The 23,701-nt window shown below is 41.0% G+C and overlaps 1 protein-coding gene across 4 annotated transcripts in view; it reads left to right on the top strand.

Moving 5' to 3' along the window:
* The window catches only part of MYL10 (myosin light chain 10), a 90,199-nt gene extending 66,994 nt beyond the window's left edge, over positions 1-23,205 (top strand). For 3 of the 4 annotated variants that reach the window (XM_064523406.1, XM_026107141.2, XM_026107143.2), the window contains 6 exons: positions 8,871-8,957; positions 11,774-11,849; positions 13,329-13,433; positions 16,990-17,068; positions 22,068-22,116; positions 22,850-23,205. In XM_064523406.1, coding sequence (XP_064379476.1) covers positions 8,922-8,957; positions 11,774-11,849; positions 13,329-13,433; positions 16,990-17,068; positions 22,068-22,116; positions 22,850-22,948 — 444 coding nt within the window. In that variant the 5' untranslated portion in view covers positions 8,871-8,921 and the 3' untranslated portion in view covers positions 22,949-23,205. Of the gene's footprint in view, positions 1-889; positions 1,047-8,870; positions 8,958-11,773; positions 11,850-13,328; positions 13,434-16,989; positions 17,069-22,067; positions 22,117-22,849 lie in introns of those variants that run through there. The other variant, XM_026107140.2, reaches the window with a different exon arrangement.
* The last annotated feature ends 496 nt before the right edge of the window (positions 23,206-23,701 follow it).

Consider the following 23,701-nt stretch of genomic DNA (forward strand, 5'->3'; position numbering starts at 1 on the left):
CTCAGTTAATGGGTTAAGCACTTTCCTGACCCAAAGTCAGTGTGACTGATGTAGACATGTACTTCAGATGCTAGTGCATATTCCTGAAAAACCTGTTGTTGCTTTTTTTAATGCACCACTTGTACTGGATAGATACTCGCACACACAGATACTAGACCTTTAGCAGGTATGAATTCACTTCGGAGGAATCATGCCAGTTTGTACTGGTTAAAGTTTTGGCCCATTGTTATAATGCCAAAAGTGATTTATGAGTTGGATGGAATGTGTATGCATTAATGTCCATGTGCATTCCCTGAGAGACATAGCCCTTGTGGTTCCTGTGCTGCCTTCTATTTTCTCCTGCTCTCAACACCATATGCATTGCTACACATCTTTTTTTTTCATGCTTTAAAGTCCATGACTCTTCATCAATTTGCAGTAGCTTGAGATCTGGTCCCTGGACTTTAGACATGTAATAGATTCAGGGAAATCGGACCTGGTCTGCCTCACTTTATTGCCATCTGTAGAGTAGATTTTTTTTCCAGCACACATCCCAGTTATAGTTGCGGCAATACAGAACCTCACTGATTTTGCTGAGGCTCCGAATGAGGGCACCAGGCTCTGAAGCAACCAGCTGTCTCAGCGGCCAGCATTTACTGCTAGTTTCTTCTCTGTTTTCTCAAGGAGTGTGGTTCTCTTTCTGCTTTTTCAGGATGCCTTGTCCATTTAAAATCCCTGTAGTGCGTGCATGGTGTTCATTATTTAGAAGTACATGGGAAAGCCCCGTTCAGCTCTAGCTTATTGTGAGTGCTGTCCAATTGTATCCCAACTGCCTACTCTGCTTATCTATTGCAATATTTCTGTGAAGGCAAAAGCCCTGCATGGAACAGATGCTTGGAATGGTATTGGGATCCAATTACTGCACTTTTCCAATCTTACATCTATTGTCTAAACTTGGAGCAGGCATATTTTTATTCCTTGGTGACACTATATAAAGAGACAATTGGCACTGTGTTTGCTGGCTGACTAGTTGGCAGAGAAGGGGCGGAAGGAGCAGCAGCAGCATGGTAGGTTTTATTTTTTCCCATGGCTGTCTGTTTACCTCTCTATCTGTCTTTCTTTCTGACCATGACCTTTCTAGCAGAGCAGTAATAATCACATTGGACCCCATGAAATATTGTATTTAGTATCACATCCAGAATGAAGATATAGCCCATAGAGCGAGCTGCAAACTTCAGAGGACTTTTCTGCAACAGTTTAACAAATGCAGGGAGAAAGATGACAGTCTTGACTTATGAAACATAGATGCACTTGCTGAAGGGAAGAGCTCATGCATCTCTTTCCAAGACTAATCCACTAGGGCAGCAGTGACTGGCACTGCTGGTATTAACCAGCATTAATAGTCCTAAGGTCTAGTATGGCTTGATGGGGAGTGAGGGAAAGGGCTATCTCTGTAGATGGGGGGGAGAAGTAAGGAGTACTGCAGAGATTCCCATGTCTTACCTTTACCCCGCTCCCTGTTGGCTTTAGCTCTGGGACTCAGGTGCCACCTCGGCATCAGAGGTGCACTCGGAGTCGTCCCAAAGAGCAAAGAATCCCTGCCTGAGGGGCAGCAGGCAGATCTGGCTCTGTCTTTGTCTTCTGCAAACTCAGAGGGATTACTATAACAATATTCAAAAAAGAGCTGGTGATTTCAGTTGTTTCCTCATTTTTCTCCTGTTTGCAGGTTCTTTTCAGGCTGTCTTAATATAATGCTACCCAGTGGCTCCCTTAGGCTATGCACTATTTGATTCTGGAGGACACTGGAGAGGGAGTTGTGTATAAAAAGCTTTCTCAAAGCTTAGTTTAAACCTGATCCCATTTAAGCAGGTGATGAATGTGATCCAAGTGCTGTTCTGAGCAAGATAAAACCATGTTCAAAGTCATTTCTAAAACCCATGCACAAAACTAGGTTCCGGTTTCAGCCTGTGCAAGCCCTATGTAAATAGTTTCTCACTGAACACCCGAGCCACTAATCGTGTTCCTCATCACCGTTTCAGAGATGAACAGTGTCTGTGCTGATTCTTCCTCTTCAGCTGTGGATTTACAGGTTTTCCTTTAATCGGCTTCACTAAAGTCTAAGCCAGCCCTTTTGGGAGCTGGGCAGGGGGAGTGCTGGGTCTTTCTTTTTCCTTTCATTTCCTTTTAATTTTTATTTGCCGGTTCCTTTCCCTCCTATTTGTCGACATGACACACCACACCGCTTGATGTTCTAGAATATTTCAGCACATTCTGCGGCCAAATTGCATAAGTTAGGAGATGTGAAACTGTAGCAAAAGGCTCTATTCGGTCTCCTCACTCCCCGTTCAAGTGATGATTCTCTGCGGTGGTTCATTTCATTGTGCCTTTTGTTTTGGGAAAATATCTTCTGAAATACCTTACTATACAGGGACACATGAAACAGATTTAAAATGGGAAGGAAAAAATAGTCTTAATGAAAGAAAGCTGAAGAATATCTTTACATAAGGAAGTGATCATTTTTTATTAATCAGAGGGAAATGTATATGTAATTATGCTAGATGAACTCTGTGGGGAGGTTTTTTTCTCTCTTTATGATGTCTTAAGGGATTTATAAATATTACAGAGGTTTTATAGCATCATAATATTTCAGATGTGCAGTAAAGCTACTTTCAAAGGATTAGTGCAGACAAAGCAGCATAGTAAAAAATAATTACAAGTCAGCCAGTGCTACTAGGCTCTGACATACAGGGCTGATGAGAATGAGAGAGGCAGGGTTCAGGGAGATAATTTTTCTAGCAAGAGCAGACCACACAAGTGCTGCAGAGCGGAGTTCAGAGCACTGTGGCTCCACGGCTCTCCGTCAATTCCAGGGAATTTCAGCAAAGTTGGGTCTGCGGTGTCTCCACACGCACGATGCTGCTGGAGAGAAGGAAGGGAGGAAGAGAGCTGGAAGAGAGGAGAGGGAGGCCTTTTTCATATTCCGAAAACATCCCTGTGTTTATTCTGTTCGAGTGACACCTTGTAGCAAATTCTGCATGCCGAAGGGAACTCTTACCCAAAAATAGATTGCATTCTGATCAGATGCGTTCTGCAGCCTGCGTAACCGCCTGGAATGCACCACCTGTACTGAAAAGGGGACTGACCTCAGTGGAGCCGGGCTGACTTCACCAGCTGGAAATGTGGCCTTTTGTCCCACTGCTGCGCTCTCTGTGCCCGCATGTGCACATGCGTGCCTGTGTGTGTACATGCGTGTGTGTGCGCGAGCACAGGCAGCGTGTGGGTGGAGAGCGACTGCTTGTTTACACAAAACAGGAGGATATGTATATGCCAGAGAAGAAAATTTGTTGGGTGGGGAAAACAGTTAGTGAACGTTGGGTCACAGAGGTTAAGCAATCTGCGGTTGGAGAGGTTATCTGCTGTCCGTAGATAAGTATTGGGAGATAGCACATGCTCTCAGTGTAGCTGTGCATGCGGAAAGAAGGAGACAGTTATTGGGAAGGGATTTTATGTGGGGCAAAGGAGAAAGCTTTTCACATGAGTGTGAAGCAGGGAAGATGCAGTCCAACAGATTTTTGTATCTAGCAGGGATCAAAGGTGTGTGTGTGTCTGTGTGGGTGTGTGGGAGGCTGGGACTACATATAAAATGGAGTGAGGATGAGAAGGGAGGGATCTGTTTGTGAGTGCAGAGTGGGTAATAAAAAGATCTTGTGTTCCTCACTTCTGATAATGTGGGTTTTTATTTGAATGATCTGAGGCTGTTGCCTGTTTGAAATGCAAATCGTGCCCTTAGAGCAGTTTATGTTGCTTTTTCCTCTAGACTGTTCCCTGAAAGGCAAGCATTTGGGCTGGCCATATCCTGCTCACCTGCCCCAGAAAGGACCTAAACCATGCTAAAAACATGTGGCTTGCCCATGGCTGGGATCTTTGTGCAGATGCAATGTAAAATATCTCAGCAGAGCAAACTCGTGTGACAATGACAACAAAAATTCTGTTCAATGCTGCAGAAATCTCTTGGATGGGCCTGAGATGTAACTTTTGATTCAGAAGCTGGATTCAGTAAAGACCAAAAGTCAAACACAGGGAACATCAGTCTTGAGATCCCAGAGCAGGTAGAAAACAAGGAGAAAGTGTGATGGATGAAAAAGTAGTAGTAACTCAGAGTTAACATCGTACTGTGGATCACAGCAGTGGGCAGAATCTGAACGAGATGATGGATGATTCTGTCCTTTCTGTAGCCACTGACATAGTTGCAAAGGAAGGAAGTATTAAATGTGAAAGAGTGTAATTCAAAGCTGGTAGCACCTTATGCCTGCATTGCCCTGGATTAAATGAATGAGTCAGGGTAAAAGACAACCAAAGCAGGCTCTTAATAGTGTACTCCACTCTTTTTCTCTGAAGAACTCCTTCCCAGGAGAGAGTGGAAAGATTTTGTGTCCTTTTCAGTTAAAGAAAAGAAAATACACAGTAGGTTATTGGGTGGGGACAGATTTCTGCTTGTGTTTTAACTTTGGCTGTCAGCAATATCACACTGTGTCATCTTTCTTTTACTTAGAGTATTTTCTGAGTGTTTTAGGATGTGGTGGACCAAACTGGGGATTGACCTCCCCAAAAGACGATGACTACGTGAATTACCTACCAAGATACAGCTTCTGGTCAGATTACTGCCTGTTTTGCCTGCCTGTCCATGGAGACATTCTTGCTCTACGGAAGAGGCTTGGCAGGGGTCAGCTGCTTCACACCTGCAGCAGGGCAGAAGCTCGCGCCTGAGCAGTCAGTGCAGAGCAGCTAACATCTCATGGAGCTGCACCTTCGCTATCTGGCAGCAGTGCATCTGTGTTACCACTGCCTTCTGGGGTGTCTGGGAAATTCGCTGAAGGGGCTGGCGCAATTAAGTTTCTATCTCTGATGTCATGAACCTACTCTAGCCCCAGCCTTTTGTAAGTTTATCAGGGTAAACAACGGCTTGTGTTCTGAAGTAAGAATCAAGTATTTTCCACTTTTTCCTCCTTTGCGTGTAAAGATATAAGCTGATTCCTTGCCCCCTTTTCTTTGTAGGTTGCCCTTAAACCAGAAGAGATTCCTTCACTCTAATGCACTTAAACATATTCCCTTCACATCTCACTAACACGCATGTGCACACACAGCTAACCCCCCAACACAAATATAAACAAAATCATCCTTACTCTTGTATCCAGAAAGGCAAAGGCAACGTGTGCTCATCATTTCTGGCTGTCCGTATCCATGCCCTATCCGTGTACTCCCTGACACTACCAGACAGGAGAAATGTAAAGAATCTCAGTGAAGGAAAAACAACTCAGAGCAAGTGCCTGGCTCAGCAGAGCTGTCTTGGGACCAGATTTTGTTATGGCTCAAATTTTCATTTAAAGCTTCTTTAAAAAAAAAAAGAAAGAAAGCAAAGAGACCCTTTGAAACCCAGGCTAATTGAGAGAGTGCTAACACTGGTGAGACAAATGAGTGATATGCAACAAGCCTGCGGTTTCTCTTCTAAAGTGAAGTGTTGTTTTGTTCACAATGGGATGATTAATACACTCAGGCAGGAATATTAATAGCCTTGTTCAGTTGTTGCAACATTCTTCCCGCTGTTGTGCTCTCGAGGCCTTGGAATACGAGCCCAGGGGACCCCCAGCTCTTCAGCCTCATCTGGCACATTTTGTATGTCAGTCTGAGAGCACATGTTGCAAAGATAGAGCAACCATCTTTGCAAAGTGCAGCTAGGTACCCATCGCATTTTACAAATGGAGAAATCAAGGCAGAGAGTAGTGATGTCTCAGTCCCCTCACCCATCTGTAGGTCACCTACTAAATACTTGACACGTCCCAGTTTAGAAACCATGTATTTGCTCAATTCTGTATTACCCTTTTTGGTAGGTAACTCTTTCAGAGAGATACTCCTGAGTCAGAATCCCGTTTCTGTTCATTAAAGAACTCTGGAGAGTTTGGATCTGTCAGCCAGCAGCTCGGACCTATTTCTAGTCTCCTAGAGGATTTGACTTACCCGTCAGAAAGACAGTGACAATATTCCTGCTCCACCTCCTTATCACTCATCCTTACTCTCCATCCCAGCTCCCTATCCACCAGTCATGCAAAATCAAGTCACAGTTTCTTTCTGTGATTATGGATTTCCTAGCTTTTCAGAAGAGATCGAACTACATTCCCAGTACTGCAGATACAAAGACAGGAGACTGATGATCCAGAATGCTGGATACCTTTGATGCCAACAGACTTAGCTTGAAATTGGTGATGGAAAGCCATTCCCACCCGACAGCTGTTCGTTGGCCCCTGTGAAATGCACTGGTGGTCTTAGTCCCATTCCACAAGTGACCAGATAGATCATAAATAGGATCCACACTCAGAGCTTCAGCAGAAAAACTAAAGATAGAATGAGCCACATGGGCACCGATGTCCTTTATCATCCCCGGAGATTAATAAAGAAAGAGTAGGCATGAACAAGTATCGTGCTGGGATGAAGTTGTCCTAGTACGGTGATTGTTCTCTGGATAAATAGGCTTCAATCTCTTCTGCCTAAAATAGAACTTCACTAACTTTAAGAAACTTTTGGATAGTGTTTGTTGTTGCTGATGGTCTGTTTCTAATAGACTATGAGCCACAGCTTTTGGGTTAGTCTGACCCTTCCTTACCTCTATAGCCCCTGTTTAAAGTGTTACTGCAGAGAGAACCCAGCAAACTCCGTTGAGGAAGAATGGGTGTCTTGCTAGTGTTTGGCATACAAAGTTCACCAAACCTGGAGCTGGTGCCCACTCTCTTTCCTTGTGGTGTTAATCTTAAAAGGTGCAAATTGTTTACTAGCATGGAAATTTTTTACCGTGTTGAATATGGCTGCTGTATTTGGCCACAGCAGAGCAGAGTATGAGAACAGGAAAGCACGTGTTTTGCCTTCATAATGATCAGCTACAAGATCACAGGAGAACCAGCTCTGCTGCTGCACCCGAAAGCGTTGAGGCCAGCCTTGTGCCGTGCGGCCAGTTCCCTCGACAGCTCGCAATACATTCCTCTGGGTAACCTCTGCTTTCTTTTCACCTCAGGGAACAAGTACACTGTAAATATGTAGGATTGTTCTTAATATTTCCAGTCAATCTGGAAGTGTTGAAAACCTCCACCAGGCACCTCACGTTACATGGAAGGCTGCCCGTTGCTGCTCAAAATAACACTTATTTCATGTGTTAGGAGGAGGAGGGAATCTCTTTATTCCAAAATCAATATTTCTACATTCATTAAATATTCCATTTATTCACTTTTTTTCCATGCCTGGGATGGCATTTTATCCTTGTTTTTATCCTCACTACAAATACATTTTTCTTTTCATTTCCATTCCTATTTCCAGATTTAGTACTTTGAATTAGCTGATTGGAGATTGACAGGTCTGCAGTGTGGGCATGTGGGTGAATGTCTACCATAGCCCTAATTTTCAACCTGGGATCTACAGCAGGATGACTGAGTGCGGAAATCTGCCTGGCAAATTAAATTGATCAGACAATGTATGCTTCTAACAGAGTCAAGTGGGAATATTTCCTTGAGCTGCTCTGCTCCTCAGGATATTTGAAATCAGTATTGAATTTGAACCTTCACAGGCTTTTTTATTTTGATGAAAGGAGACAGTAGAAGTTGCCTTCTGTTTCATGCAGAATAGCCCAAACTGAATAAAACTAATTTTCCATGACATGAGAAGCAGGTGGGACTGTGATAATGAAGTTTAAAAGTAGAAATGATACAGAAAAAAAAAATCTGTCTGGAAGGGAACTCAAGAGACCATGTAGCTCATTGTCCTGCCCCAAATAAAGATAATGCTATGTTTAAAACATTTCTGTAATCCACAAGAATCACAGATTTGCTTCCTTACTGCAAAGCAAAAACTCTGTTGTCTTAGGCAAGCTGGTTGGGCCCTTATTCAGAGGTATATAATGATGCCTAGTTCTGATTCATTTTTAGTGGACATTAGGTTTTTAAATATAATCACAGCTCTCTCCCCATTCTTTTTGTGCCTTAGCCTTCAGACTATAGCCTGGTGATAAAAGTCTGGCCTTCTGTTTATTGAAGATAATGTAGTTATCTAATCTAGTGAGGCAATGTAGTGTATTATCAGAGCTTGGTGCAGGAATATAGACTCTCCTCCAGGTGTAGAAGGCATTCCTGCATAGGAAGAATCTGTTCAATCTGCATTGGTCCAGATAGAGCAGATTTCTAAATATTTCTGTGTCACTCGGGAAGGATACAATTTCCCTTTACAGCTCCCTAGCTGAGTCTTCATATAGTGCCTCATTTTGAGCCTGGCTGCCTACCTCTGCTCAGGAGCGGGGAAGGAGTTCCCACAGCCACTTACCTGAATTACTTGTGTTTCTTGAGAACTGCAGGTATGGGAATTTCAGCCTCCGTCTCCAAGTGAGACTATAAGCTTGTGCCACTCCTCCCCTAGCAGAGAGCTCAGCAAAGCCAGTGCGGTAGGGGAAGCAGACTCCGGTGTCAAAGGCTCTGGCAGAGGTCGCTTTCCCCAGGGAACAAGCAGTGGCCCAGCTGTGATTCTCAGCGTCACACTGTGGGTCCCGTACTGCTTTCAAGGCAGCACGGTGACAAGCTGTCCTTGACTCTCTGAGCTGCCAGGTTCTAGTCCAGAGCAAGGCAATGGCAGAAACCCTTAGTGAGAGATTCATTTGTAACGAAACCAGCATTTTTATATGCCATATATATATATATATATATGTTGAGGATTGAAATAAAAAATTTGTCATGATAAAACACAATTTTCTTGTATTACTTGACTGTACATATTTTGCCTTCAGTTAAAGACGGAATTTGTTTTCATGGGTTCTTAACAGACAAGGTAATACATACCCGATCTTCTTATTTATATTACAGGCTCCAAAAAAGGCAAAGAAGAGGGTAGAAGGTGGTTCCAATGTATTCTCTATGTTTGAACAAACCCAGATCCAGGAGTTCAAAGAGGTTGGTCACTGTTCTGCTGTTCCCTGTAGTGTCCCGTCGCTGCTAATGGGTAACATAGGTTTTGTTTGTAATCTTTATTTGATTCTCCATCTGCTTTAATAGAACACACAGTTGTTTTCTGAATCATCTCTGTGGTTTTGGCTGGTATATCATTTTCCTTGTGTGTTTGTTTGTTCTTTCCTTCGTTCTTTCATTCCTTCATTCTGTCCCTCCCTAACTCTCCTGTTTCAAACCCTAGGCTTATTTAAAAAGCCCCTAAGGTCCACAAAAAATAAAATTATTATCTCATCTACTTGAGCCCTAATTCAGGAAAACACTTGAGCACATGTTTAAAGTTAAGTTTAAGTGGTATTTTAATAAGAATAGTCTTAAGTGCTCAAGTGTTGTCCTGAATAGAGCTGCTTTATTGAACCAGGACTTTAATTAGCGGACTATTCCACAATAGCAATAGAAAATGTTCTTCTGTGCCCTACTAACACTGCCTACAAACTAGAAACAGAAACACCGAGAAGCCCTCAGCCTCCTTGCTCCGTAAATGCCCATAAAAGAAAGCAACATGCTGAGGTTAACTAAGTAAGCATCTTTCAGCCCCCAAAGAATTTGGTATTACTGGGCATTGTGGATTCTTTCATCAGTTACCTGTGAGGAGGCCAATCTAATGGGCTGGTGTAAAAGCTGATGCATAATTAAAGAAAGCTAATTTGTTTGATGAGTTTACACTCTTGTTCTGATTCTGGAATGTCCACGAGGCCATCATAGTTTCCATTGGTTTGGCAGTATAAATTATTTATTTTTTTCCATTTTTGTTAACTCTTTGTTATGCAACAGCATTTTGAGCTGTTGGTTAGCTATGACTGGTCACATAAGCCTGCACACACACATATCCAAGGTAAAATCCAATGTGATAAATAGGTACTGTAAATTTTGTACACATGGCTTTCAACTTTTCATGAGGATTCCCACCAGTAAAGTCAATGGTGAATGAGACTAAAAACTCATACGAAAGATTGTAAATATGGCTCAAGTAAATTAATTGAAACTGCTGACCTTTTCCACAGAGTTAACAGGAACATGTTTAACATTCTTCTCCCAGCTCCCATTTGAATCCTATGAACTTCCAGTTTTATTTTCTCCAAGGAATACTGTCTGAAGACCTAGCTTCAAAAATAAGTGCTGGTCAGAATGCTACTTTTGAACTACTTTAAATAAGATAGCGTTTGGAGCATTTCTGGAGGGACAGTGGCAGAATGATGGCAATGTCTTGAGACAGTGGAGTGGTCCAGTGAAAACCAAGAGCTCAAGTGATGTTACTTGGGGGAAAAATATGTCTTCATTTTGGTTGAAAAGTTGTTTTTGATCAGAACAGTTTCATGCAGAGATTTCAACAAGCTCACTAGAAAATGTTTCAGCATCATAGTGATTGTGTTATTTTAAGTTCACTTATTAAGATATAAAATGCTCTAAAGCTCTAAAGCTCTTCCTTTCTTCTGTGAACTTGCAGGGCTCTGCTTTGGTCTTCATATTTCTTTCTGTTGAGCTTCCAAATTGTGGGGATGCTTAATCACCCTTTAAAGCAAGCCCCCCCAAAAGGAAAGAAAGCAACGCTAAAGAGTTGGGCTTAATTCTTCTGTTAGGTGATGGCTTGGCAGGTAAAGGGAGGGTTATGAGCACTCATACTGCAAGTAATCACGTGGGCAAACGGGAACGTGAGCAGTGAGGCTTTGTAAGAAACTGGAGGTAAAACTACATGAAGATGTGTTAATATAATATGATCATGGAAAGAAGTGCACCGTGTAGACTTTAAAACTCTGCAAGTTACTGTAGTTGCAATGGACTGGCTGCAGTCTCAGGGGAATGTTGTCTTTCATAATAATCCTGAAGCAAAATGTTTCCTGGTCATTGTAAAGATACACTCTCATATTGATGTGCATGTCAGACAGATAACCATCTTCAGAGACATGACTGGTTCTACTAATATTCCTCATAGTATGTTCAGGGGAATTTCAGGTCATTAAAATCTTTCAAAATCAATGAAACATGAAAAGTGTGATGGCAGCAAATAGACAGACATGCAAATAGGTAGATAGACAGTTAGTGAGCTGGATAAATAATGGGTAGAGCACATAAATTGTGTTGGCTGAAAATAGAAAAAGTTGAATCAAAATCAAAAGTTGAATTTTACTTGACAAGAAGTATTTAAGGTCAGCACATTAAGGTCATTCAGAGCACAATTAGTACTGTCTGAAGGATACAACTTATTGGAAAGGGAAACAAACTTTGAATAAATAATACCATGAAACCTAAATTTCTGTGTACTCTTTTAAATTCAGCTTTCCTTCTGTGAAGCACAGTTTTAAGGTCCGGAAGAAACTGAATTTAGCTTAATAGTAGAGAGATATTTACAGTAATTAAATGTTTTACAGAATAGGATAGCTGAACAAAGGACTGGGATATGGGAAAGGTACAAAACACACGGAGTAACCCATGACTAGAGCTTTCCTAGTTCAAACTTTTATGGGTTAAGGCCTGAATGGCTAAAGCTGCCAGCATTGGCTTCAGACCAGCTCCACGCTGCACTGAGCATTAATTTAGTAAGAAGAGGTTTGGGAGGGTTTAATTAAGCCCCTTGCCAAGATACAGTAATATGTTGAAAGTGAGGAAAGCACAGCAATGTGGCATGGTGTGGATGAATCAAAAGAAGTTAAATATTCTTCCTTACAGTATCAATATACTGCCCCATGGACAGGTATGTGTGATTGTAGCACTGTCCAGTGCAACACGGCAATGGTAGTAAATTGCCCCTTTTCTTCCAACAGGCTTTTACCATCATGGATCAGAACAGGGATGGCTTTATTGACAAAGCAGACTTGAGAGACACATTTGCTGCACTAGGTAAACTGGTAATAATAAATAATTAAAAGTAATAGAATTGCAGTTAAATTTCAAGCATGTAAGAAAGGTTTAGATTAGAATTGAGTGGGGGGATTCAAGAGATACGCAGGAAGGAAAAGGAAACCTGTTCAATTTGATCTTCCTCCTTTATAGTGGTTGCTATCTTGACTACATACCTCCAGCTGGGAAGTCTACCAGGCAGCCTCTTTCAGAAACTAAATGAAGGTCCCTCTGGGCCTCACGGGTGGGTGCTACAGAGCTGTGTACTTGGCAGCTCTCCAGAGGCACTGATCCCTCCCCTTCAACCATCTCATAAAAAGCCCACCCAAGTAGGAGTCCGTGCCAGGCATTTCTGATTTGCCTCTGAATCCAGGCTTCACAAGCTGTACCTTTTTCATCTGGGAGCCACGCAATATCTACCAATTAACGTTCCTGTCATGGACTAGCTGCCCCTCTGCCCACACCAAAGTAGGAAGACTTCATGTGAGGTTCTGTGCCATTGTGCCTGGACGTGGGGTGGAATGTGCATGTCATGAGATTAAGTATTGTCCATTGCATGGGCATCGTGATTCTGCCAACACCAGGCAGATTAAAGAAAATCTTCCCAAGCAAAGGAAAAGTCAAAATGCTCATGATCCCAAACTTCAAGCTGTATTCTTGTTGCAACATTTGAGGCTTGAACAGTGATGTAGGCATTTGGGCTTTTGCCATCTGGATCTTATTAAAAAGAGCTTGATAAGAATCTTTAGTGCTCCCTGGGGTGGAATCAGGCTCCAGCAGAGTCAGTGCAAAAAGCAGCAGCTCCTGAGCTCTTTATTGTGACAATGAGGTTTTCAAACTTTGGCCTGTAGCTACTGCTATCCTGAAGTATTTATTTCTTAAGGCCAAGTTCTGGTATCCTTCCCATTCAGTGAAGCCCTTGAATGCCTATGAGCCTATGAAGTAAAATCACCACAAATTACCACTCAATTTGAGTAGGGGTGCCAGGGTCTAAACTCTCATCAATAGTCCAGCACAGTGATGGGGAAGAGATAGGATTACTGAACTCATCCATCTGTTCTCTGCTCACAAAGACATCTTAATATACAAGAGGGCAAAGACTGAGACATTGGATCCACTTCAGTCACTTTGAGCTCTGCTATTAATGTCAGTGGGGCTAGTATTTCACCTGAGGTAAAAAAAAAAAAAAAAAAAAAAAAAAACCCACAAACCAAAACAATTTATTTGGAAGTGGCCTCTTCTTTTGTCCATTGCTGGCCAGGTCTGTATTACTTATCCCTTCTACTCCTTCACTCACCGTTTGATCTTAGAGCCAATTCTGCCAGTTTGTTTCACATCGGAGTATTCTGGAGTTGTGTTCTGCCATGGTATTAGCAAAGTTGCACAGGGCCCTGAGCTCACCAGTGGGAGGAGATGAATAGGAACCATTTTTTGGAAACACAATTTGTGATTTATTATGAAAAATGATCTCTGCTGCAGGTCGTCTGAATGTCAAGAATGAAGAGCTAGAAGACATGGTGAAGGAGGCGCCAGGTCCCATTAACTTCACTGTCTTCCTTACTATGTTTGGGGAAAAGCTGAAAGGTAAGTACCTTTGGGGGGTTGGAGAGGTATCTGTCAAAGATTCTCAGCACTGAAATATCTCAGCACCTTGCAAATTATAATATTGTATCCACAGAAAAATGCTTAGAGGCAAGGAGTGATCTCCATTTCTGCAGACAGAGCTGAGGTATGAAAAGGCTAAGGGACAGTCTAGAGGACAATCCAAAGGTGTGATTTCAGCTTGCAGACGCTAACATCAAAGTGACGTGTTCAGGTCCAGAAAGTAATGAAATCATGGCAGCCTGAAGCCCAGTGCAGATGAGTTATTCACCATCTATAGGTCCCCAGGCTGAAGTCTTTGTTGCTTATGCTACACTGGTATCGCTACCAGAGTTAGCTGGTTTAAAGCTATCTTCAGTGTTTCTATGAATAAACCTTTTGGCACTCCTTTGGCTTGTTATGCAAGTGTGACCTCTGCACCTTCCATGTACTTACAAGGCAAGAGGAGCTCTAGGAGCAGCGCAGCCTTCCCTCTTTTTCTGTGTTACTTGTAACCCAAAGCCCCAGCCTTGGCCTGACTTGGGGTCAATGGTAACTTTGCCATTGGCTTCAGCTGGATGAAGATTTCGTGCTGTAATTCCTAATTAGTGGATAAATTGGGCTGATTTAATCTCAGTGGACTTCAACAAAATGATAAGGAAGAGGAATTTGGCCCATTGCCACAGAACATGTAGGGATCACATGGGAAAGCATGGTACTAAATTCTGTGTGGAAGCTAGTAATTTAGTCTTATCTCTTACACTGTACATGGCTGAAAACTGCAAGAGAGGGAGTGGGAGGCCAAGAGGAACCTCTAATCAGCTTCCTGTATGCATTAGAGACTGGTGAAAGCTTCGACCTTCAGAGCAAGGTAGTTTGCCTCACTCTGTTGCTTTCAGGCTTTAGCCAAGCACATCCCAGAAGTCCATTAAAATAACTAACATGATTTGATTCCCCCCCCCCCTTCTTTTTTTTCTTGGGGTAGCAATTACGATGACACAAATAAAATGAACAGAAAAATGGAAAAAACCTCTCTCATCTTCTTAAGAGAAAAACGTGTATTGCTACTGGGTTCAGGTTTTATACTGCTGAGCACAATTTCAGTGAAAGGAATACAGCCTGTCTGAGAAGGGTAAGAGCTGATGGAGAAGGCTCTAGACAGACACGGAGGAGGGGATGCTGTTACCCAGACAGTGGGGTGTCCTGATCGCAGTGGCACCTGCACCTTTACGTTCCAGATGTCATCTCGCACAGCAGATAATGGCCATCTCCATGATCTTCCTTCTGGCATACGTGACTATTTCTGGTGGAGTGCCCTGCTACACATTCCTGTCTGTTCACAGCGCTTGTGATCACACAGCGCATGAAAACGAGCTCTTCCTCCTTTCCCCTCTTCCCTCTTCTGTCTCTTACAATTGCTGAAGCTGGCAGAGAGTCCAGCCCTGCCAATTGTGTGGCTTAAAAGCAGAGCCAGCACAGGAAGGTGAATGCTGAAGCATACCCCTCTTGTCTGCAGGTTTCCTGTTGGCTACTAGCAGAGGAGGAGGTTTTTTAAATTTCCATTTGGTGAAGGGAAAATCGCAGCTGTGCTTGTCATGCCCTTCTGGTTGGGTTTGTCATGCAAAGGAAGCAGAGCCAAAAGACTGCACATTCCCAATCAAAACTAATTGGGATGAAGAGCCTTTGTAGTGCAATTAGAAAGGGAGAAAGGGCTAGAGGAAGTGGATATGGCAATTTTGCAACACTTTTTATTAGCTAAGTACCACTCAGAGAATTTGGTGAAAGGTGCTTTCTAAGTAAAATTTGTTGTGCTATAATTGATTTCTGTCATAAAGGGGAAGCTGGGATTTTCAGGACGAGCTTTAGCTTTGTATATTGAGATTATGATGCCAGATGAACAGCTAACAAAACTCAGTTTATGTTAATGCCAACCACATGGAGCTGTTTCTACAGGGAGTCAGAATAATACAATTTGTACAGAAAACAGAGATGCCGCACATCAAAGAAACCACTTTATTTACCAGCTAATCAATAAAGAATGCCTGCTGCATTGCTTCTCTTCAAAGCCAAAGTCCAAGGATATGACAGAGCAGAAAATGTAAAACACAGTAAGGAAAAAAAAAAATCCCCCACACAGTGGTGACTACTTAAAATGCAGCCCCTTCCTTGGAGCTGGAAGAAGTTTCTCTTCATGGGACAATCAAAACACTCATTAAATACCAACGCTTGTTGTATTGATCATATATTCATTGCAGTTGGAATACATTGCCTACAGTTTGGTGGAAGAATATACCAGGCCGGTGTGTGACAAGGAGGAGGCCATATTTTGGGTTTTGACCATTATAGCTACTAAGATACTGCTACTAATCCTTGTGAAACCTTTTAAATAAAGAAGACTGAGGAGGTGTCAGGAGTGTATATAGCAATTAGAACCCTGCCTGGGTTCTATTCTGCTTCCACCTCGGTCAAACTTTGGAACATAAACACAATAGTATTGATGTTCTCAGAATAATTAGCCTCTTTCAATTGCATTTTCAAAATTTCAGCATCCCAAGTAGCTTCATTTGTCTGTGGCTCAGGTTACCTGTTTGTAAATTTGATGTCTTACAGTTAGAAATAATGATTTGTATTATGGTACATAATGTTATGAAATACTAAAGATTAGTCAGAAACAGAGTCTATAGGATATACTTCAGTGTGGGTAGAAACCGACTATAAGTGAGAATACTCAGAATTTGCAGTATTACAGAATACTCAGAAACTCCAGTCAAGATTAAGGCACTGTGAAACCTAGTCCCTGAATAATTTTTTTCCAGTATAAATAGATGGGACAGATAAAGGATGGAAGCAAAGGAAGAATATCACTATCATTTTATTGCTGGGAACAGAGGAGCAGGACAATTAAAGTCATACCAAAAATCTGTGGCCTAGCTATGAGCAGAAGCAAAATCTTGGAGCCATAGTCTAGTGCTTTAAACCATCCTGTTTCTGTAAGTAACACTTACTCAATGAAGAGATCCTTAAGTGGAAGTGCACTACAGAACTTAAGTGCAAATCACCATTTTACATTGATCATCCTGTTTCCATTGCATTCCACTGACATTTTGATTTTATGATGAGCTCTGTTTCCTTTAGTGGGGGGAAATAACCTCTTCTCTATATAGTGAAGAACAAGTAACATCAAAAAGTGTTTGTACAAGGAATCTACAGTACAGGATTAAAGGAAGCCAGTCAGGGAAACAGTTTGTTATATTTTCATTTCTGAAAGCCACTAATCCTCTGAGTACTGATATTGGAGACCGGTTCCTGGAAGTTTTCTCTCCTGCAGACATAGAATAGATATGAGTTATTATTTTTAAGCTTCTGAGCATTGAACTATTCACCTCTATTGTTTATCTGACATGACAAATGCTGCCGTCTCAAGAAACCTTTGTCTTCAAACCTACAACTGCAGAATTCTCCATTTTGCTCTGTTTTCAAGTGAATGCAATTACCTAGCAAGTATTCAGCAGCTACAGAAATACACCCTGGCTTCTAAATTATATTTCATTAATTTTAGGCACGGACCCAGAAGAAACCCTTCTGAATGCTTTTAAGATTTTCGACCCAGAAGGAAAAGGCCACATAAAGGCAGACTAGTAAGTTTATTTCAAATCCTTTTAAAATAATAATAATAATTGCACAGCTTAAAGGACCATTTAAAAGCTATATTTTCTACAGTATTTTAAGAGGCAGAGGAACTGGCAGACAGAGAATCATTTAGCTTTGTAAGCCTGAGTTAAAAGACTAGACTATTGTATGAATGTATTTGTATACCAAAAAGAGATGTTATTGTCTTCAGACATTGCAAGAGGCAACGGAAATATAATCACATGTAGGCCATTAGATAGCCTTTTTTGAAGGTCTGGATATAAATCAACACATGATTCTTTGTAGATTAACTCCATATGTAAAATTAAAATGAATGTCTGGTGCCTAACTCTGAGAGTGCTTGACTAAAATGGGAAGGCTAGTCTCCTTTTAAAAACAGTGATCAATTTAATTAACTCTGGGACATGGTTTTAGTGAGGACATTTCCCTTGTTATGTGTTTACCGTTTGAGCCTTTTGCATCTAGACAATAATTTGCTGTAAATTTCAGTAGATACTGTGGATACCAAATCAAGTATTACTATTAATAATATGACAATTATTATCAGTATAGCTCCCTAACCTATTTTTAAAATAAAGAGGCAGGGTCTAATTTGTATTCATAACCTGTTACACCAACAAAGCACGGTAAAAGGACTTTAACTGCTAATCATACAAACTTAAATCCTCATTATGCTGCCAGAACGGTGTAAGCAGGGTAAATGAGATAAATGATATCAAATCAGGGCAATGGATGAAGTCTGACCTGCGGCTCCAGTGAAATGTTTTATGTGCCTAGATATATGCATATGCTTAAATTCCTTGATGAATTTGGGGTCTATACTTTTACTGCAGCAGGCAGTTCAGATAAGTTTTATAAAGCATAGTATGTGTAGGTAGCTAATTAGGGAACTATGAGTTACACAGCAGTATGTGCATCAAGGGATTCTGCTGATGTTGTGATAAATGAACCCTAAGTCTGTTACCAGAACCTCTGAGGTCGAGTTTTCCAGGACGTTATCTGCAATTATTGATGTCTTATGCAAGTAAGTTAAAAATAGTAAATTCATGTACAATATTTCCTTCCACTACCAATATGCATTTCAATGACAATGGCACTTCATTTCCCGGCTGGTGTGAGGGTCTCATCCTGATAGGCGATACGCAAACAAAAACCACAGTCTTTCACTGAAGAACTTCCCACTTAATTAAATCAAGACCCAATAAGTGGATGGAGCAAACAGTCGGAAAAACAGGGGGTTAACAATTCTCCTGTTTGGGGGGGTAACATTATCCAAATAGCTTGGGAGGAAGAGTCAGAGAAGTACCTCAGAAGTGACTCAAACAGTCAGAGTAAAATTTATCCTATTGCCAAACAGGCCAGATCACGGAGCAGCGAAATCACAACCATGAAATACAACCTTCTAATGATACGAGAACCATGAAATGTTTTATTTCCCGCCACTATCTGTAACAGTATGCTGCATACAAAATCTGCAGCTTGCCACCCTATGTCCAGTTCTACATTCCTTGGATGCTGGAAGCCCCACTGAAGCCAGTTGGAGTTCGGGGCAAATTAGGAATGCAGTGTCAGACTCCAAAATGAAGATGAGAGAGAAATACTTTTTCTTCCTTGATGAAAAAGGTCAACCTTGTCCCCACCCCCACTGCACTGCTAGCATTAGACAATTGTTTTAGTTCATCACCACAACAGAGCATAATGTTTACTTATTAGACCCGAGGGTAATGTTGATCATTACAGAACAAACCATTAAATCAATTCCGTGAATGTCTTTGAGGTTTAACTTCTATTCATATGCTTCCAAAATTTAGACATCTGAAGGTTTTGAAATAATTTTTTGTTGGCTCATGCAGCCCTTTCAATATGACAGTTAATGTTAATAAATAATATTTCTCCATATTAAAAAATCCTGGAATATTTCTCTCCCAAACCAGCCATGTTGACCTTTTAATCAGAACTTCTTTTTATGTTCACGTAGTTAACATCCTTCTGGGGATTTTTATGTCTCTTCCCTCTGCGTGTTTTCACCTCTAGTCTGGAAATGACTCACTTAGTCCATCTGATGGTAGTCGGGATGGAGTCTTCTAGCCTTTCCAGAAGCTCCAGGAGTTTTTAGCTTACTTCCAAATTTGATGACAGACTTTGTTTCTGCGTCATTATACCACACATAAACTCCTTCCCATAGCATGATGTCAAAAAGAGAAAATGCTTTAGGTTCAATTCTCAGCTGGTGTAAACTGGCATAGCTCTTGGAAAGCTTAGATGATTCAGTGCTAAACACCATTCATTCGTTGGACAAAGTGAGTCAGGCCAACATCAACTGTGGCTAATGCTGATGCCAATAAAACTTCGCAGATTTGTACCAGATGAATATGGGGCCCAGGGAGTTTTAATGTATTCTGGACCTTTGGAAATCAGTTTGGCTGAGCTAGTGATGTTTCTCATCATAGGTGTAGAGCACTGCTCATTCAAAATCACCTGTTTTTCTCCAAGACGGCACTGTGGGAGGCTCAATCCTAGAGAAAAAGCAAAGTGCCCAGAGATTTCACAGATCATTTTAAAAAATATTTTGAAAATACAAGACGGCAACAAAATGTTTTTAACTGTAGAAGCAACTGATGTTAGCCAGGATGACAGACAGCATTTTGACACCCACATCAAGACAAATCAGTTTCCTTTTTTGCCCAGAAGACTTTGATTCTTTTTTTGAAGAACAGTCTTCAAAAAGAAAAAAAAAAGCTACACAAAGAAAGAAGAAAGTACATAATCTAGCTTTGGAAATTGTGAGTGTTCATTTCCCTATAAAATAAATAACGGAAAATGTGCATAGGTCCTTAACTCAGTCCTTCTTCCTTGTGAGTGTGCCAGAGCCTACTGGGCTATGCATCAGAAGTTTATAATTAGACATTTGATCTTTTCTTTTCCCCTAAATACTTTAAACATGTGAATAGAAGACACATAGCACCCAGATCTCTTTTTAATTCAGTCCTGTTTGTGATGAAGTTTATTTGTGACTTCTGACAAAATTGCTGTAAGTGCTTCCTTCTATTCACCAAGCTCCTTCCTGTATCACACTTCCTATTTACATTTGTTAATGCTGTTTGTCCTAGTGCACATACACCCAATAATCAATTTATGCTGATGAGAATGGTCTCTGTAGCTTTTGCAACCGCAGATCAGCGGAGAATTCCACTTCAAAACCTGCAGTCACATAACAAATGACCTGGGTAAGAAGACAAAAGCAGCAATGCGAAAGAAAGGGATGAAAAAAGACTTTGCTGAGTAAAGAGCATGGGAAAGTAATGCAGGAAAAATATGTACCATAGCTTAAGCTCTGTCTACGAATTTAGAGTATTTGCCCAAGCTTGCGTGAATATTTTCATTCTTGTCCTTTCTGGTAAGGTCTTTATTTGTTACTCAGAAACTTCCTTTTCCAGTTTTCCCTTTCTGTCCTTCCAAATGAGCACTTCACACCAATAAGAAAGAGATTCAGAAGTACGTATGCCTCTTATGCAAATTGGGATACGTCTTTGTCGTAGCCTTTTAATGGAAAAACAGTATGTGTGTCAGAGATATAAGGAAGTACAGCTGTAGTTCTGCCATCAAAACTATGCTTTTATCTGTATGACTTGTTTCACTCGAGATGCTTGTTGTATGGGAGCAGAAAGGGAAGCTGCTTTACTATTTTGCCTGAAAAAAATGCCTACCTGCATGCACATTAGGTGAATTTTGCTTGTATAAAGGTGTTCCTGTGCAGGCATGATTTCTGTTATAAATAGTTATTTTAAAATATCCACTTAAAAAGCGCTAGAATTCACTAGAAAGGGCTGTTTTCAGAAGAGCTATCGCACTCCCCTCGCTGCCAGTTCCCCCGAAAAGCAGCCCTTTTTCAAAGCTATGAACTAGAGCAGGTTTCTTTACTTGTTTCAGTTTTTGTTTTTGTCCATCAGACAGTACATCTGTTATCACTGATTTGTAATCTGTTTCACTGATCTAGAAAAAAATCTGATAATGTACGAATACCTTTGGCAATAACAAAAAGAGACAACCTCTCTGCCTCTTCAGTGTGAATGCAAATTCTTTAGGATTAATATAGATATTCTTCTACAGGAAGGGGAAATTATCAGTGCAAGTGAAAGAGGTATTTATGTGGTATACGGGAGTTCATACTGGTGAGCATTTTAGCATACTGCACATGTTCTGCCCTCAGTACATGAGTAACTGGGTGAAATATAAAGGCATTTTATCTAGAGAAGGTTAGACTTGAAGCAGTAATCATTTTTTCTGGCTTTTCTATTCACCTACAAACTTAGGTAAAAAAATCACACACACAGCTGACTTCCTACAACCAGTTTGGAAACAGAGGAAAAATCAGCTGAGAGTCTGCCCCCAAAATATTCTCTTTGATGTAATTGCATGGGATGCAGATTGTGTGTGGGATAAGGTCCTTGTTACAGTTCTGTAACTCCAGATCAAGACATTGTACCATGAAATACAACGGGTCTCACGCGGTTTTAGTCTCCTCTGGGAACGCCTGCATGCAAATAAAGGGATTCTCAGATGATGATTCGGAATAGCTGCTGGAGTTCTCTTTCAAGTCCTCTTTCTCATTTCATGCTCTGTTCCTTTCATCCTCAGATTTTACAGGAAATATTCTCTCTTTTGGCTTTGTTAAGTGATCCAAACTTTAAACAGAAAGTGAGAAAACCTACCATTTTAGGTTAAGATAAGCATACAAAATTGCTGTATTACAATTAGAGTAATAACCTTAAACAATTTTAAACCTCTACAAAATGTCACAAAAGCAAAATAAGTTGGCAGAGCGAGGCATTGACACTGATGGGTGTCCACAGAAAATCTCTTACAATATCATGTAAGGATTAACAGCTCTAATTTATGCGGTCACACATATTTTCTTTCATGCCATCTGAATTGTCATGTGCCATTATCACCCTTTAATCAGGTTATTTCATTTTATTTGAACAGCATCAAAGAAATGCTTATGACACAGGCAGACCGGTTCAGTCAAGAAGAGGTAAGGACCTTCTGCCTTATTCAAAACGGGAATAAATCTCTAGCTACTATTCAGCAATAAGCATTTGCCCCTCTTTAAATGCATGAATTCAGCTCAAGTCTAGGCAGCGAGAAGGTTGATGCCAGCTCTAGCAATTAGGAACAATTCAAAGCATCTCTTCTGAATAGTTCCATGGCTAAATCAAAGTCAAACAGATTCTTTGGATTTCCATCCAAATGTAAGTGCGGCCTATCTCTTGCTGTTCTTTCCTATGGTGAGCTGGGCAAGGAATTTACTAGCGTTCAAATGGGTTTGGGCAGGGACCATGATCTGGTTTCCATTTCTTGTGAGCATTATTTTGTTTGAAATCTGAAATGAGTTCTGAAATGAGGTACTGACTTTGTGGTTTGTGTGAGACGGAGCATGGATTCTGCTGCCCGGGAGGAATTTAGAGGGACTTTCTGTTTAGAAGAGGAGGTTCAGAGTGGAGTTTGTTCATGGCAGGAACAGGCTGCAGAGCTGATGGGAATACGTTATTTGGTCAGAGCTTACCTGGACTTTAGGGAGAGGCTTTTTTTGACAGGGAACTTTTCTGGATTCTAGCAGGGCTGTGTTAACTAGTTGTGTCCTGATTACTATGGTAGATAATGGATCAGGGCAGAAGGGAGCTGAGCTGGGTGGAAAATGTAAAGCAGTGCACGTTGCTGTCCCACAGTCCCGTGTTTGTAATGCTTATCTCCTGTTTGCTTGGCAGATCAACCAGATGTTTGCTGCTTTCCCTCCAGATGTCTCTGGTAATCTTGACTATAAGAACCTCTGTTACGTTATCACCCATGGTGAGGAGAAAGACTAAGAGGAAAGAGATGAGCTTCTACTGTGGAGGAGCCTATACACCAAATTATTTCATAGTGCTTTTGTGTGCAAGATAAAGGAATAAACATTCAGTATGTGAAGCTGTGTCGTCATCAGAAGAGAACCAATAAAACAATTGAAATTAGATTAAAGTCATTTAATGCTCCTGTTTTTATAAAAGCTGAAAATGCCAATTTTGTGAGTTTTTCCCATCCTTTTTTTCCTGTCGGTGGTTTGAAATGGAATTTTCTTGATGAACTGGTGCTTTCGTGATTTATTGACAGTCCTAATGTTCACCAGATGGCCCATTGGACACTGCAGTGTTGCTTAACCTCTTGTCTTTTATACATAAGCTCCATGTGCTAATTGAGAAATCCTCTAACTTATTCCACCAGGAAGAGCACTTTGTAAGTAGAATTCTGTTCCATTTCACAGCCCCTAGCAATGAAAGTGTAAATAAAACAATCTTAGGCTTCTGCAAATATGCAAGATGCCTTCTCTATCTTAGTGATGTGGTTGGTTTCAGAAGTCACTTGGCTCATTTGCTTTGGTGCAATCAAACAAAAATAGTGGAACATTCCTATTTTCCTATAACAGAATTTACCTAGGCTCTATTAGAAACCTGTAATAGTGATTTTTCCCCCTTCAGAGATATCTTTATTATGTGTAGGAAGGTTCCATGAAGTAACAATAGCACCTAGTTCTTTCGCTAGTTAGTCATGATCAGATGTGGGACATGCTGAGGGGATGTGTT

The sequence above is a fragment of the Dromaius novaehollandiae genome, chromosome 19 (genome assembly GCF_036370855.1).
Source record: "Dromaius novaehollandiae isolate bDroNov1 chromosome 19, bDroNov1.hap1, whole genome shotgun sequence".
Classification (NCBI taxonomy): Eukaryota; Metazoa; Chordata; class Aves; order Casuariiformes; family Dromaiidae; genus Dromaius; species Dromaius novaehollandiae.